At 40.0% G+C, this 17,422-nt stretch overlaps 1 protein-coding gene across 13 annotated transcripts in view; it reads left to right on the top strand.

Moving 5' to 3' along the window:
• The window catches only part of MCF2L (MCF.2 cell line derived transforming sequence like), a 162,522-nt gene that overhangs the window by 78,619 nt on the left and 66,481 nt on the right, over positions 1-17,422 (top strand). For 11 of the 13 annotated variants that reach the window (XR_004748227.1, XR_004748226.1, XM_035317599.1 and 8 more), the window contains one exon: positions 17,181-17,264. Coding sequence is in view for 11 of the 13 variants with exons in the window: in XM_035317599.1 (XP_035173490.1) it covers positions 17,181-17,264 (84 nt within the window). In the remaining 2 variants the exon portion in view is untranslated. Of the gene's footprint in view, positions 1-3,153; positions 3,279-17,178; positions 17,265-17,422 lie in introns of those variants that run through there. The other 2 variants (XM_035317658.1, XM_035317669.1) reach the window with 2 other exon arrangements.

Here is a 17,422-nt window from a genome sequence, read left to right as displayed (position 1 = left end):
AGGTGGTTCTTTCTCCTCTTCTCCATTCATGTTTTTTTTTCTTTCTTTCTTTCTTTTTTCTTTTTTTCTTTAAGGGAGTAGCCAGCCTGCCAAAATATCAGGTTCCTGTATCTTACTGAATGGGTGTGTATGAGGTTGATACGTTTCTAAAAAGGGTGTAGCTTCTCTTTCACTTGGTTTTAATCTTTTGAATGGAGACCGTAAAGCTTCCTCTTCCTCTCTTTGCATGTTTGGAAAGCACACCTATGACTGTTTTATCATTGTGTAAGACTTCCGATAACAAGAGTTGGGTTTTCATCATGCTGTGTTGCAGGTGAGACCAAACCCCTGCTGCTATTAGCAGTAATACCTAGTCAGTCAAGCATACTGCTCAGGACTCTCAGTAGCAAACGTCTGAGACTGGCTTTGTGCTGCTAAATAAGAAATGAGTATCAGTGGGTATACTTGATATAATATATAATACACAGTGGGATTTCTAGCTACACTAACATGATTCTTCCTGGAGCCAAGTTACAGTGCAAGAGCTAGAAATAAAATTCTGAGTTGTGATCTTTGCCTGAGAACGGGAGTTCAAGATGCCCATCTAGAAGCACAAACCTCCACGGACAATCCTGGAAAAGAGTGAGTATGGACTTGGAGACAAGAGGGAGATCCTGTTTCTGACGTTGCAACAAATGCTGTCATTTGATCCAAGACAGGTCACTTGCTCTCTCTCAGCTTTCACAGATGTGATGGAACTGAAAGAGTATTTACATGACTTGTGGGAGTGGTGAGAAGACTCATTCACTAATTTTGATCTCTCTTCAAAATTAAATATTCTAGTAATGACCTCCTGAAGAACAGAACAGCTAAGCAAAAATATTTATAATGAGGGTTATTTCTTTTAAATCTACCATTGATTAAAAACATTTGATATCTCTTAGGAATCTCTTGTAGTTTGACATATTACAGATTGTAATGGGCCTGAAATTGAAACAGCAGAGTTTAAAATAATCCGCCTAAATTATTTTCTCAGGCCGTATTTTAATGCCAGGCAATGAATAGACCCACTTATTGGTAGATTTATTATCATTTAGCAAATTGGTTTGTGATTACCAACAGGATGAGTGGTAAGAACACAGATGTGGGGCGCTCCAGCAAATAACCTTTGGTGTGGTCTGTGGGTGGCTTGCAGTTTGTTTGGTTTTGTGTTTATAGCTGGGTGTGCTGAAGCTGAAACTAAGCTCTTCCCCATCTGTAAATGGGATTTTATGAACAGATGTAACCATCAATCCAAGCTTTTTATCCTTGCTGTCCTTTTTCCTTGACCCCCCTCCCCCTTGTCAGGAAAGGGCTCTTACAACATCTCAAAGTGAGGAAAAACAATCTGTTTGTTTTCACATAGTTGTTGCTGTCACTCTCATTTACTGGTTTGCTCTTCATGGTAGGGAGTCTGGATTGCTGGTAGCTAATCTCAAGTGCATTCATTGACAGGTAGTCCATCACTGGGCAATTACTTTAAAGGATCAAGTAAAGCAAAGTAAAGGATCAAGTAAAGGATCAAGTAAAGCTGAGCATTAGTGTCTGGAAGATCATATGGAATAGTTTATTTTTATTAACTGTTGCTTTCATTTCCCATTTATCTATAGATAAAATTTGTACGCCTTCAAGTAATGTGACTATAAGTTGTAATACATTCCCTTTTGACAGTTCCTGTTGCTTTGGCAGGTGTCTTCCTACGGAACAGGTGCTTAATGGGTTTGCCACCAAGCAAACACCCTCGTTCAGTTCTGACAAAGATGCTTGGGTGTGAACTTCCTCAGAAATATGACATGCCTGGTGCATTTCTGAGGAACTTTTAACCAAAGGCTCATTAGAAAATGACATCTGCCCTTGGGCAGTTCATTTCCTTGTGTGCAGGACTTGGGGGATGGTTAGGAAAAGATGAAGATGGATTTACTGGGTAGCTTATCGTTCATTTAAAACTAGGGCTCTCAAACTGTGGTTCTTTACATGCTGGATGTAGAATTATTTTTTCTCCTGACTGATAATATTAGAACATTTGTTCACATTTAAAGTCACAGACTGAATTTAGCATATGCCAGCGCTTGATGCAGGAAGACAAAACGTGGTAAGTAACCATGAACCAGCTAACCCCGTGGGGGACCTCTGGTTCCGCTGAAAGGCGCAGTTGCTCTGCATGTAATTTGAAGAAAGGTATCGTGTCCCGGGTGGCTTGGCTTTGACTGAAAGATGGAGTTTTGTGCTTTCACTGCATGCTGAAGACGGGCTCGCAGATAACTAGGTCACTGTCTGCCAAACTATTTTGCGCTAAATCGATGAGGAGCAACATGACCTTAAGTCTGATCTCTTTGCTCTACAAAGATACTGCTGAATTGTGGCTTCTTCTGAAGAAATGCACAGGTGTGTCTAGTTTTTTCAGTTCTTCTTAGTTACTTGATTGCAGGTCAGGGAGGAATTCAGTCAGACAACATCCTGCTGAGGAAAACGTGACGTGTTTTGAGTACAAAGGCAGAAGTTGTACTCCTTCATTCTCTGTGTACATTTGTATATAAGTATATTTTATTGTTATGGGTGTGTGTGTGTTCTGTGCTTGTGTAAATTTGCAGTGTGTATTTTTATTTGTGGATGTATTTCTCAGTACCGCAGATGCATCCACCAAATCTACCCCTGTATTTCACATGGAAGGCACTTTACTTTGTTTAGGATTCCGTCGTGCAGTGATTATGGTGATCAGAAGCACTGTTAAGGCTTATGAGGAAAATCTGCTGTTGCAGCCATCCTGCTGTTCCTGAACGCAGGGTTTAATTTTCAGTTTGCTGCATTTTATTTAAATAACAGACATGTAATTTGTCCTGATCCCTATTTGAAGGGGAGGGGGGGAGCACAGTTTCTTTCAGAGGATGTCATTTGGCATCCCCTTGTTGTTAGTATAGGAGAGTTAATCTCAACTGCATTATTTCTTAAATTCCTTCTGTCGAAGCTTTCTATAGGAATCTTGTTTCTGTTAAGATATAAATGAAACAGTGGAGATATTATTTGCTGTTAATAGCGCAGCTACAGTCCATCGCAAAACTGAAAGCGGGTTTTGTGAAATAGGGACAAGCAAAAATTGCTTCCTTATTCTGGTGCTTGAATTCACATTTCCAGTTCTGTTTGCTGGTTTTGGTACGCATGACTACTGCAGAGGAATAGCAGAGAAAGAGCACTGGATCGATGGACTGGTGTCTAAACTTCCACTATCGCTGCTTTTGAAATGTCAAATTTAAATGAAACAGGTAGGTAAAGGGTGGATTTTCTGTTTAGCATTGCTGATTTAATTATCAGCAAGTGTGTCGCGAAGTGCTCTGCTTCTCAGGAGCTCTTCATGTTGTTACGGGTAATACCAACAGGCATGCTGCTTATGAGAAATGAATGAAAAATTGGAGAAAAGGAAAACTAGCCAGACTGAAAGCGTGGAGGGATTAATCATTCTAAGTAAATGTTGGTCATTATGTGCATTCTTACATGTGCTGAGAGGGAAGAGAGGGATTTAGAATACTGCTGACTATTATATGAGAGAGGGGAGTTCTGTTTTAAATTGCAGATCCAGGGGATGGTTTGTGTCAAATTGTAGTGATTTGTGTCAAATTGTAGTGGTAGGCATGTAGCTGTGCCAGGACAACTTGTGTAAATTATCAGGAGTTGGACTCGATCTTTGTGGGTCCCTTCCAACCCGGGATATTCTATGATTAAACATAGGGAGTTTTAATTTCTATTTAATTATTGAGAAATAAACTTCCAGGGCTGTTTTTGTTAGCAACTGCCAAGGCTCAATTTTCTTCTCATCTGTCACCATTTCTTGAGCATGTTCATGGTGACAATGTCGAAAAAAATTTGTGCTCAGAGCTTCAAAAGGGACAGAGGTGATAGCCCCTTCTGCGGTGCTGTTCTTTCCTCTTTCTCCCCGAGAGCTCTGCAGGTTATTTTTATTTTTCCAGTCAGCAAAGGGGAGAGAATTAAAGCAGAGGAGAGATTTCAGATCTTTCTGTTCTCAGTTCTTGGAAACTTTCTTAGTTTCTGAGCAAAACAATGTCATCTTGGGGAATTTCTTGGTCAGTCCATCACAGGGAGAAAAGGTTAGGGAGATAGGAATAAGGATGGACAAACTGAAAAGAGGGGATGGATGTTGGATGTGGTTGCAGGACCCAATTTTCTATTCAGCTTAAAGACTGCAGATACCTGTGAGCAATTCTGGTTTTTAACACATAAATGGGGATGAGGGCATCTCCTGTCTTGTTATAGACATGTTGCAAGTATAGGAAGTTGCTGACCTGGTCAGGATGTTACAGTAGGGGTCTGGAGCCAGCACTGCCTCTGTATTGCCATGGATCCAGGTGTGCTACCGGGCTCTTCCTGAGGGACTGGATCCCCTGGAGGATCCCTCTGAGAAGTTCTCTTGGTTTGCTTTTATGTAGGGGAAATGTGGGAAGAAGACGACGGTCGTCTTAGTCCTTGTCCACATGGCACCACATGAAAGCTTTATCTGAAAGGAGGAAAGCAAAGCAAGTCAGTGCTATGCTTGTTTGCTGTGGTCTTGTCAGAGCCATAGTACTGCAGTGGGAAGGGACCTGCTGCTGGGTGACAGCTTTGCATCCTGCAGTTTTTTGCAGTTGACATGGGACCCTTTATAACCCACGAAGGGTTGAGAACATCTCTGAGGAAACAAGTCATTGGTTGGGTCTTGTCAGAAAGCAGTGCTATTTCATTACAACTCAGGGATGTTTCTTCTTTCCTTGTTCTTTGGAAATGCTATTTCTTAGTTTTGTTTTGTTCTTATTTTTGTTTTACAGAAAGTTGATATACTATATAATATGTAGCAGTAGACAGATTTTATTAGCCTGTGTTACAGCATGTGTGTCAACCTAACTAAATTTTACCCTATTCTGAATTTATTTTTAAAGTCAGTATCCCGAGTGTAGTACACAGTTTATTTTGCATGAATTTTGCAGGTAGAAGTACTTTGGGAAGCACGTCCCCTTAAACTAGGGAAACTAATGTGCACTGGGGAAAGACCCATCAGGGCACTCCACAGAGGAAGCGAAAGTGAAATGTATTGTGCTGTAGAGTCAGAAGTTTGTGCCTCAGAATGATTGAGAAGATCTAATCCAGTTCATCTTGTGAGATAAAGCAAGCCCTAAGCGGAGTGAAGGACAATGACTTATGGTGCCACATGAGGAAGTCTGTAGGTGGTGGAACTGTCTTTCTTGTGCCATGACCCATACAGTTCACATAACAGTAAAAGCTCCAGGCCAACACCTATGTTCTGAAGGCCCATGGGCCCAACTGCAGGTTGACTTCTCAAGACCTCTGCCAGTGACAACTCAAGAAAACAAATGTATCTTAGCAGCAGTCGATCCTTTTAGCCACTGGGCAGCAGCAGGAGGCAAGGGAAGGCCAGGAAGCACATCCCAATACTGTAGCTGCCGGCAGAGACAAGACCAGGGCCAAGGGGAAGGAGAGAGGCAGGCCCAGGAGATGAGGCTGCAAGGGTGGGTGCTCCAAGCTGCTGTAGAGCACCTCGACACTGTCACTGAAAGTATTGAGCTGATGTTTACTAGGACCTGTGGCCAGGTTTTTAAAAGGAAATGCTTGTCTTAACACTATCAGTATGACTTTTTGTTGTTCTTTTGACTTTTTCCTGTGTTTTAACTTGCGGTCAGTCTTAAAGGTTCAGGCAAGGTCAAATGACCACTCAGAGGAAAATACCCACCAGCAGGGCAGTTCAAGCTCAAAGTTTGCTCTTCTGCCTCGTTGCTTCACATGATGGACGGGACATTTTGCCTCTCATCATTACATCAAATGAAGGGAGCCTTGTATGTCTGTGTGTTTAGTGTTTGTTTTTCCTCAAATACTTCTGTAGCTGCTGTTTCTCTGGTACTTGCTGAAGCATCAAATACTCAGAACTTTTACTCAGTCTTTCACTTAAAAGGCTTTTCTCCTCCAAATGCAGCCCTGTTGCATTTCCGTTGTATGCAGAAGACACAAAGCCTTCAAAAACAGAAGAGCAGTAGCTCATAGTGCTTTTTAAAGACACTGATTTTTATAAACTTTTTTCCCATGGAATCTGTGGAGTTGTAGTAAGTGAAGTTCAGCTCCACTAAGCTCCACTTAGTCAACTAACTCAGAGTAAGCATATCTATTTACTTCTCAGTTAATATGACAGGTATTTGTTGATTTTAAGCACTAAGCAAGGATTTTGTTTTACTTGAGACAATGAACTTAATTTCTCTTAATGAACAAACAGCAATCTGTTACTTTTTTAACATGCATCTTCTTTGTACTTGGCACATAGAAAATATGGAAACTTTTTGTTCCAAGAAGCTTAAGCCATTTCCCTGTATCCCTTAAAGCACAAGCTTCAGAGAGAAAGATGTCAATCTTTGGATTTAAAAGCTAGCAAACCAGTGCCTCAAAACAGAATTAACATCCAGGTTAGGCTGTTTCAGAATTTAGTGTTTGTTGTTTTGTGGCGGTTTGTTGTCCCCCCCCCCTTTTTTTTTCTCAGATGAGACACTGATAAATAAATCCCAGACATAATACCTTCCTTGATTTTGTTTTGCATAGTGAGTTTACATCAAAAATAACCCCTTGCTTACAGGGGTTTATTTAGCAGAGCTTTATTTAGCAGAACTTGATTAGTCATTACAGCAATGTACCAAATTCTGAGATTAGGTAATGAATTGATGCTTAATTTGAGACCTAAAAGAGGTGAAAATGCATCTCTGAAGTAGAGGAGGGGAGGAAGAATATTTCCTGCCAAAAATTGAGCATGCTGCCTCCAAAATGCTGGATGTGAGCAGCAGAGCTGCCTTTGTTTCATTAAAGGATTCTTTAACTGCCTGTGAGAGATAGTGAACCATGTCCTGCCTCTCTATTGCCAGAAGCTGTTAGTATTAGCCTTGCTTGAAAGAGACGTGATGGCTTTCATCTTTTTAAGGACACCAGGCAGTAAGGCACAGCAGTTCCAGAGTTGCTCCAATACCAGTTCTGTCATCTCTGGGTAAGATGGGACAGCTGCTTTGGTTACTGACAGGTCAGCCCCTTCTTTGTAAGCCATCTGTAGTCCTGAGTACTGGGAACCTGACAGATCCCTGCAGGTAAACACATCTTAGCTGAAAAGTGTACTCAGCACCACATAAGACTCTTGGTTCCTCCTTCACACTGTCACATCCATGAAGTTCTTTACAACCCCTTTCAAACCATTAGTGTGTAACTGTACAGCTCCGTGATTGTGCTCCAGTCCGAGTACTATCAAACTCATTGTTTGTTAGAAGTGGTTCGATCCATCCTCAGTTGTGTTGAAACCCCCATGGTTGTTATCACTGCATTAGGCTGCAGCACTGAACTTTGAATCCCATTTCCAGTTTTCAAGGAAAATGCTGTCCAGGACCATACTGCAGCAGTGCAGGTTGGTAACTCTCTGGGCAGGTGAGCTTCTCTTCAACATAGGTGTGTACAATTAGCTTCTACCACTCTGCCGTTTTATAACTATGATTTCAACTTTCAGTCAAGAGCGAAAGCACACCTTGTTTAATATCTTGTTTCCAAAATACCACGCAAAAACAGTGTCCTGTTTAGTAGTTTCCAGATATTCATGCAGCTGATTCTGCAAGTGTTCACTTTTTCATTTTAAAGCTTTTAGGTACGCTTTGAGATGCGTGCTTTTCTGCAGTCTTGAAAGTAGAGTCTTGAAAGTAGAGGATTTCAATAGCAGAGTCCCTGGTTTGGTTGCCTGAAAAGATCTGTGCTTTAGGGTATGTGCTTAAGCTGATTGTACCACCAGTTTTTAAGCTATGCTAAAGATTCTTTGTAATTTGCATGCAGTTCTTTTATTTAGAGTTGTTCTTTCTAGTTTCTGTAAGACTGTTTTTTTTCCTCCCTCTTTACAAGGCTTTAGTACTTAAAAAGCAAAATTCCCATAATAATTTTCTTAGCCAACTGCATATAATAAGATCTAATGCCCTAAGTCTAACACTTAAAAAAAAAAAAATCCATGGAAGCTTGCTTGATAAAGCACTGTGAGAGACGCATCTGGGTCAATCACCTTCTTAGTGCTTGAGTACTTGCTAGGGGAACATTCTTCTCTGATGCTCAGTCTGTATCTAATGGTTCTGTTTAAAAAATCCTTTGCTTTTTGTGAAATTTGCTCCTTGGAGATAACTTTAAGTACATCTAATACTTCAGAAATATTTTTATACTATACTTTCAGTACAGTTTGCAATATTAAGGACTTGATGCCGCAGGTTTGGCAATATCTGTTAACCCTATTTTGGGGGCATGGTTCCTAGCAGTCTGAAACTATCCTGAAAGAAGAGAAGAAGGTTTATCAGCAGGCAGAAAATAAGTTCATTGCCTTTCTCCAGGACAACCAGGAAAGAGGATGGGAGGAATACAACTGTTGCATTAGCAATAACATGTCATATATACCATGTGGAGTTTTGCTTTTAGGTAGTGGGTTCATGTGACAGTCTTGCTGTCCTTTCTTTCTGTAAGTCCTCTGCTGCTGACAAAAAGTTATGCTGTAAGATGGGTGTGTGGAATGATTCAAAGTTTCTCATCTCAGTTTAAGGGAATAATTATCATGACTTGAAATAGCACAAAGAACGTCTCTCTCGCCAAAACAGATTAGGTGTGTGTAAGTATCGTATAGAACAAAAGCATGTGAAAACAAATCAGACTGTAACTGGTAATTCTTTCTTGCAACAGTTGCAACATCTTTTTCTGGTTCTTTTTCCTTTTCTTTTTGCCCAGCTTCTTATATGATTTATCATGGTTTAGATTTTCCTCAAGTACAAAGAAATATTAGATCTTGCCGATCCCTAGGTTGACTTCCTAATTATTACATAGTTTTCTTCTGGTTACAGATTAGCTAGTGTTTGATTGGTCTTGTAAGCTGACCTTAAAGCTGACTTTCTGAGAAATGCCGGGACAATGAAGTATGTGCGTCAAGTAGGTGTGACTGAAGACACAGGAGGAAGAAGCTGGACTTTTTAGCATTCCCAGTACCTTGTGAGTACTTCTGTTATACAGAGAAGAGAGGAGAGATTTCCTCTGACGTTTGTACTTTGAGGTGGTATTATTTAGGCAAACTAAGACTAAGAATTCTGCTGCCTTCTGGAAAAGGGTGGTAGAAGAAAGAAAAGAACAATGGCAATGATATCCTTTGACATGTGTAATAAGGTTTCAAATCCAAAAGTTTTAGAGAAGCATTTGAAACAAACTAAAATTTGGTTTGGTTATCAAAGTCTGCTTTTGAGTAGCTATTTCACAATCTGAACAAAGAAAATGGGGACTGCTATACCTCTTGTCCTCTCATGCCAGCACTGCATTTGCAGTGCAGCTCAGCCATTTTTTCAAAATGATCGGTGGTTAATCTCCACACGTGGAAACCAGACCATCAACCTCAGAATTTTGTAGGTAGTCAGGTGCCAAAGCTCCAGCCCTGTGAGCCCAAAGAAGAAACATGGACAGTGTTTTATTTTTTCCTGTAACTGTGATTACAGGAAGCAGGAACTGCTTGAATAAAGCAGGTTCAGTAGGCATCTATATAATATAAAGATGTCTTGGTTTTCTGTTGTTTCACACATAAGTTCATGTCCTCTGATTTTAAATAGAGAAATTGCATCCTTTCAGGATTAAGATACATGTTTTCTTAGTAGTTGTGTTCTTCAAATATGACTAAAAGAGAAGAATTCTCCAGTTTCATTTCAATGGAACCATTTAAAAATTACTGAAACTAGTGATTATGGAAGTTCTGCAGAAATGTTATGGGCTCTGTTAAAGTTTCACACTGTCAGGAATGCATGAGCTTATAACAGAGCTAACATCACCTCTAAGACTTCAGATTTTCTTTGGCAGTTCCACTTCCACGTCTTGACTCAATTAGATCCTCACTAAAGATTGAAAGTGTATGGAATTATGGACTAGCCTATTGTACCAGTGGGCTCTCTATATAGTCATGCTATTGTATGCATACTGTAGCAAAAGGCGATACTGCCCTACTGTGTCCTTGACTCCCATGGTAAGGCCCTTTAAATCGTGCTCCTTTAACATAAAGGGAATCAGAAGCCTTGTAGAAAATAAGCTGATTTTAACCATGCCATGGGGGTGGAACTTAGATAAAGCATGATTCAATTAAAAGAAAAAATATCTCAACTTGAAGATTGGTTTTGTGCATCAGGGCTATTGAAATGGAATTGTCATTTCTGACTGGAAAAGGAAATAGGAGACGTAGCTTTTCTGTAGGCTGTTAAGCTTTTATAGTAAAATTCTTACTTGCCCGTGTCATTTGAAATAATTATTGGAAATCCAATGCCATATGAAGCTACTCAGAGCGTTAGGTTGCTTTATTTCTATTTGGGCTAGCAATTGGGATAGTGGTGCAGGTGAAGAATTTGTATTTCCTGTTTGCTTGAGATACTTTAGTTCACCAGAAACTAACAATCTGGCAGAGTGCAGTGTGTTTTTCAGGTGGTAATTTCCTTCCTAACTGCACTTTAAGAGAGAGAGTTGTGATTTGCACGGAAATCTGGGGGGATTAATCACTTGCATTTTCTGTCCCCTTGTTTTGGTGGCAGTGTAGTCAAATAGAAATGAGCTCTTCCTGAAGATAGCTTGGACTGGTGAGATGTTGATACTTTGCTATAGACACTTGCGTGAACTACCTGTAATCAGTTCAACCTGGCTACGAATAGTGCATAGATCAGAGTAACTTGGTCAGCAGCTTTTCAGGTTGGGCATAGCTAATAGTAGAGCTTGCAGGCATCATGACTTTTCAGCAGCATCTTGTAAAATTCCATTTTGGATCTGGAGAGCTCTCCTTGCATTATGACAGTCTTCTTAGACCTCTTCCACATGGCACGACATGAAACTATCTTCACCAGCCCTGCTGCTCTGTCCCTTCCTGCTTTGGGGGCCACACAAAGGAGCTGACTGTTAGGGCTGGTGGTTGGAGGGGGGAAGATGAAGAGAAAAGAATGAGGCAATGAAGGGTTTGCCTTGGGGCTGTGGGAGATGAAGGAACTGTTCTGAACGCCATTATCTTGTATTTATAATTTCCAGATGGAAGGATGCTTTACTAAAGAGATTTGTCAAATGAAGACCCCCTTCATGAAACACATTTAACCGTTTGGGTGGGTGGGCCATTCCAGAAGAGATGCGAAACAAAACTGGTTGAGAACAAGACATATTTATTCGATTAAAGGCATACATTTAGTAGCAAAGCCATCATCAGACTTTCAGGAAAATGTTGTTGACTCAGCAAGAAAGAAGAGGCAGGAAAATGATTTGTAGTTTGCTTTATGGTGTGTTACTGGAGTTTGTGTTGAAAGGCATAATTGTGTCCACATGTGTATAAAAGTACAAACAGGTTGGCTTTCGAGCTGCTACAAAGTAATGGACATACGATTTTACTCAAAGCTACTCAAAGGGTGGTGTAATTCCAGCTGGCTCAGTGGGAATTGGATTAAACCCATTACAAGAGGCTAATGAGTCCTGTTAGGAGACCTTCTTCAGCGTAATGTCGATGCGGTTTTCTCAAATGCAACTTCAGTGTTGTGTTCTGTGAAAATGGCTTTGCTTCATCTTGTCAGACCGAGTCTGAATGAGATAAGTTTGTTCAGAAAAGAAAGAGGAGGCTTTTAACCAATAAGTGAAAATCTTGACATGAGTGACATTGATTGTTTTCTTAGGTCTTTATTTCTTCAGGGCTTTCTGGCACCAGGCAACTCAAGCACAAGTTATCTTTTTGCCCTCATGCTCAAACTATTAAATAATAATCCTGCTACATTTGAGATGTAGGCAGTTGCTTCTGATAACACGGGGTCAGGCCTCTCTAAGCCATCTTCCTCCATCATAGAGACAGGACTATGAAAGCAAGATTTCAAATCGAGTTAGAAGGTGATTTTAAACACAACTTATAAAGAGAAACTTCCTTTTATTTTTTTCTGTAAGAACCGCATATGTAACTGATCCCTCTACATTAATAAGATGACATCTGTCTTCTCTTAGACACAATTTCAATGCTAGAACTTATGTTGTTGTTTTTGTTTATTTTTTTAAAGAGCCTCCAGGTGCTGGCTTAGGAAAAAAAATCTTTGCACATTGCTAGCTATTGTATGTGTTCACTTTAAAAACTAAAAATAATAATAATTTTTTAAAAATAGCATCGATGACTTCACAGGACCTTATTTTACTGGTTATTAGTAGCCACAATACCAGATGCATTATAAAACTTGAGGCCTTCATTTTAAGCAGACTGTTGAGAAAAACTCTCTAAATGAGCTCTTCAAGAAAGACTGGATATTCTAGCATGTTTTGGTAGGAGTATCTCTTTTCAGCTATGAATTTTACATATAGTAAAACACTCTCTTGGGTCTCTGTTTTGAAAATACTGTGTGAGACAGTCAAGGTAAAACAGGGTAAATTATGGGCTGTGTGGATGCTGTTTCATGTCAGTATAAATAGAGTCTGAGCTCATAAAAATTCCTTAGAAAATAGATTTTCAGTAACTCTGTATTTTAATATGCACTTTATTAGCTTCTCTAAGATGGGGATTGTCCCTACAGAATAGAGCAGGTGGCAGGTTCTGTATTTAAAGGATATTTCCAAGAAATATCTGTGTTAAATTTGGAGGGGAGAGTTGGAGAGTGAAAAGCCATGGGTACGCAACACTGGTAGGAGCATCTTGTGTGTGAGGTGCCTGGCTGTTAAAAGTTTGGGTTTGTTCCCTCCCCAACTCATTTGGTACCTGTACACTGAAGGCCCTTTTCCTACAGCCATCATGCAGGAAGGATTAGGAAATGTTGCTTGGGAACAATTTTAGATATCTTACAGATTGTTTTTAAGAACATTCTGTATTTGGAAGCAGCTTGTGTTTGTATGCTATTTCCATCTTCTAAATTGACATCAGTTTGATTACCTACTCTGTTGCCAGTGTGCTAGACCAGTTTCTGATAGATGCACTTGAAAAATGTGTTTCTTTTTATGAGTGCTTTTCAAGAAAAAAATGAATCCTGGCATCTTAAAGAAAGCTTTATGCCAGTATTTCAATTCTTCAGGCCTGGGAAAGAGTAATGGCTATGGGTGTAATGAAAGAATTACCTTAAAGAAAGAAGGGATTTTCTTTGTTTCAATATGTAAATAACAGGAAGTCTGCAAACTGTTCTTACAATTATCATCAGTGACTTGACAACAGCCTTCTACGCTTGTGTGTCGAGGTGGTGGTGGTCGCGGTGGTGGTGGTTGTTTTATCCTTTTGTTTTAAAATAATCCTATCTAGCTCACGGAAATGTCAAAAATGATTGCTTACTTTCCAATCCTTATTGGCTGTTGATTTACTCTGCCGTCTTGATAGGATTGTACAAAGCAATGCAAACAAGAATGAACAACAGATACTGTATGTAATATTAAATCTAAAGGGCAATGTTTCAGCATCAGCTTACAGTGTGGGTTTTAAGGGCTGAGGAACCTTTTGTTAGTTATTGTCCATGGAGATTCTAGTTAGCAGTGATCCGCTTACAATAGCTGCCTAGAGTAGGAAGTCCAAAAATGAATCCTGCTTATATCCTCTAAGAAAAAGAAACAAAACTTGCCCCAAGAAACTTTACATTTAATTTTTGACAAACCAAAATGCTGAATTACAGCACTGAAGCAATTAGTATTTCCTAGCTTGCAATACGTAAAGATTACAAAGTTGTTGGGTACAGAACGTAATGTCCTGGGCAGGCTTTGCAGCCCATATGGAACTCTGTAGTATGTCCAGGTTTTATGTTGTAGCTTGTCACACTGTTTTAATGGTGTTTAAGTAATGTTATATATAAACTGCAATCCCCTCATGCAGCTGCAACGTAGACAGATTAGTAGAAGCCTTCCCTTTCACTGAAACTTTCTTTTCTTTTCTGGTAGGTGCTGCAAAAACATGGGAGTTGTTGGATGCACTTCAGATACTACAGTATTTGGAGTGCTTCTGTTTTTGTGTTACAGCAGTTGTCTCAACTATTGCATTTGTATTTTTGGGTTCCATCCTTCTTCTGTCGAAGGGCAAGCTGGTTGTTGTCACAGCTAAATACATGATAAAACTTTTATTGTATAGTAATTGTGACTGCAGAATTTTTCTCTTATGTTTGTTTGTTTGTTGTTATCACCAACAAGGGTGGCAAACATGGATAACTGCTACTTTTCACTTATTGTAACTTCAAAGTCACATCACTTAGTTCTGTTGTAATGAATGCTGTCTATTGGTCAAGGTAACTTCTTGGATTATGAAGATTATATTCTATTCATAAGAAGTCAAGTGGAAAAAAAAGATACTGTAATATGGTGAATAAAATTCACAGCCAATGTGATAGAGAAGCAGGAATAAAGTCCCAGAGACCTGACTTTATATAAGCCTGTCTGTTTTCTTAATCTCAGGGACATTCTCTGTCCATGTCTTATTTTTGATGGTTACTGTTCATTCAAATACTTAGCTTGCTCTCTATCCTTTGCCTCATGCTTTCATGGTTTTCTTCCTCAGCCCATCACTGCTACTGGGTTCAAGTGTGTCCGGTCAAGCTGATGAACATAAACAGCTTGGGAGTTTCAAGAGTTGCGTTTTCTCACATTGTTTTATACTTCTATTTGTTATCTCATTATTATTATTTTTTTTTCCAAATTACTGAAAGTCAGCTCTGATCTTAACACACAATCTGCTTCTTGAAGTGTGTCGTGAAACCAGATGAGCCAGAGCAAGGTGGGGAAGGGCTGTGCTTTGGCAGAGAGCCACAACAGGATGGGCTTCAGGAGGGTTTTGGTCTGTAAGTGGGCACACCGCTCTACTCCTGCAGCTGTGAGCATGCTGGCCCTTTGAATTAAAACTGAGATTTAAACCAGAGAGAGGAAAATGCTGTGTCTTCAGTGAAAGTGTGTGATCTCAAGTTTGTGGGCTGCCTTGGTGGGTTGCAAAAGCTGTTGCTCCTGCCACAGAGAGCATTGAGGCAACCGAAGCAATTTGCATCTTGGTGTGGCATGAGTCAGGGCAGCAATGTGACTGATCACACAGGCATGACAGGAAGTGGGGATCCTTGTGTCTGGTAAACATAAAACATAGTTTCCCTGACTTATGAACGTCTTGCCTATTTAAATGTTACGTGTCAGGTATTTACCTATGTATGCAACACACACCTGTTTTATTATTATGGGCTTATGTGGCAGTAAGGAAAATTACTTCTGCCTGTGACTGTAGACAGGATGGTGTGTTACAGTGATTATGTTTTTTCCCTTTTCCTATCTCCCACCAAAAAAGTTGGTGTTGATCCTGTCATGGGATCAGCTAAATGGGTTCACCTGCAGAATCAGGGGTTGGCTTTAGTTTCTTAACCGCAGGTGGGCTCTTTGTATTAACAAGCACTTTGATTAAAAATAAAAATATATTTTCTCTTCGAGGGGAGGGGGGGTCCCTGTTCTGGGAATGAGTTAGCCATCTGAGATGGGACTTTTAGAAGACCTGTTTCTAATTTTCTCTCCAAGACCTTAAGATGATGACATAACTGGAGGTCTTGGAGAAATATGACTTGACAGCTAAATCTGCCCGCTTATGGATTTGACAGCATGGTATGCAGAGGTCTTCTGATCCAGCAGCCGTTCACCGGATGCAGAAAAATAGCTCTGATTAGAGTGTGACCTTGACAGTGATCACGGCTTCTCCTCTTGTCAGGCTGTCAGAAAGGGAACAGAGAAGTTCTGTTTCCCAGTATAAGCTGTTGCTTATCTGGAAGAAATAGCTGAATGCTTTTTGGGGACAGTTCTCAAATAGTTGCATTTCATAGAATTGTGCACGCGTGAGGATTGCTCATAGCAATGCAGGGCTCTCCCCTCAGTTTCTGGCATTTGACAGGTGAGAGCAAAGCCCATCTGTGAGGGCTAGAGCAGTACTTCTGCTCGATCAGCTTATACTTTAATGCACGTGATGTTTATCCCTATACCTCATTTCTATTTTTTGCTTACTTTTTCTGTGTACACTTACAGTTCTGAGTGTAAGAATTGGGTGTATCTTAATGGCATTTAATGTACATTAAAGAAGTTTTGTTTTTGTTATTTTTGTGTAACAGCAGGTTAAAAAAATGCTCAAAACCAAGGAATGAAAATGCTCGGTTATTCTTTCACTGCTTTTCAATGAGGCTCAAAAATATATGACAATTAATGTTTAGGAATCATGAGAGTAAAACTTTTAAGAACAAGGTCCTAGCTCAGTGAACGAGGCAACTCTGTCACATCTTTGAAATGGAGGTCTTTATCGTGGTCAGCAGATTCAAGCAGTTAGCAAGACTTAGGTTTCTGCTTGACCTTCTCCTTCTGCGGGAAGTTCCTTGGCTCAGATACTGTGGCAGAAAACTAAGATTCAGGAAAGTGTTAACACTTGTCATTAACCTGAGATAGAAGGGCTAAGATAAAACATTAGGTAAAGCTTTTCCCCAGTGCGTCCCATGCGAGGCCTGTTAGGCCCGTCACACAGAGCGGTGCTGCCTTGTGGTATCGAGGCCCTAGGCAAGGACCCTACCCTTTATTTGGCATGAGAAATGCTAGCTATACTCCCTTTGTGCAGAATAATGAAGGTTATTCATCAATAAAATTTCCCTTTGGATGGCGTAGCACTGATGATTTCAGAGCTGTGTACTGTTCCTTCCATAAAATCCACTGAGGAGTTGATAGGTGCTGGAAAAAAACTGAGTTTGGGGAGGTCTGCAGTGTGGGATGGTTTCAGTGAGGCCTGGCAAGCGGGATGGTAACATTTGTTCTGCTTCTTTTTCATATAGGTTGAGAAGGTTTTAATAAAAAATGCATCTGATATGTAAAATCTCACTGTTTAACATCATTCCTGAGGAATATTAGCTTTACAATGTCTGGTTTAGCAACATCCAGTATACCTTCCACGTGTCAGCAAATCTACATCACTCTTAATCTTTTATCAATATGCTGTTCAAAGAAAAGTTTGTCCCTGGCAAACACTTGAAAGACTCCAAATATTTTCACATTATTTTTGAAAACTTTGACCATTTTCTGGGTGTTTTTTTTCTTAGCGCTGATTTTATTTTATTTTTCATGTCTGCTCTAAAACTTTACATAAGATGACTTTGCAATGCATTTTTTTTTCCCCACAGATGAAATCATGCATCAGGATATCATTCCCCTCTACGCTGCAGATATTCAGGACCAGTTAAAGAAACAATTTGCTTACCTGTCAGGTAAGAAGTCTATAACGTTCCCTTGTGTGGATACTGATCAGTTGCATGGCTGGGCCTGTTATGCTTTCACGGTTTCTAATGCCTCATGTACGACAAGTGTGTTCTTTATAAGAAACTGAAAATACAGGCTACCGAGACTCGTTATTTAAGGATTTACA

Source organism: Oxyura jamaicensis, chromosome 1, assembly GCF_011077185.1.
Source record: "Oxyura jamaicensis isolate SHBP4307 breed ruddy duck chromosome 1, BPBGC_Ojam_1.0, whole genome shotgun sequence".
In the NCBI taxonomy this organism is placed as follows: Eukaryota; Metazoa; Chordata; class Aves; order Anseriformes; family Anatidae; genus Oxyura; species Oxyura jamaicensis.
The sequence above is the reverse complement of the archived record's forward strand: the minus strand, read 5'-3'. Positions and strand labels throughout refer to the sequence as shown.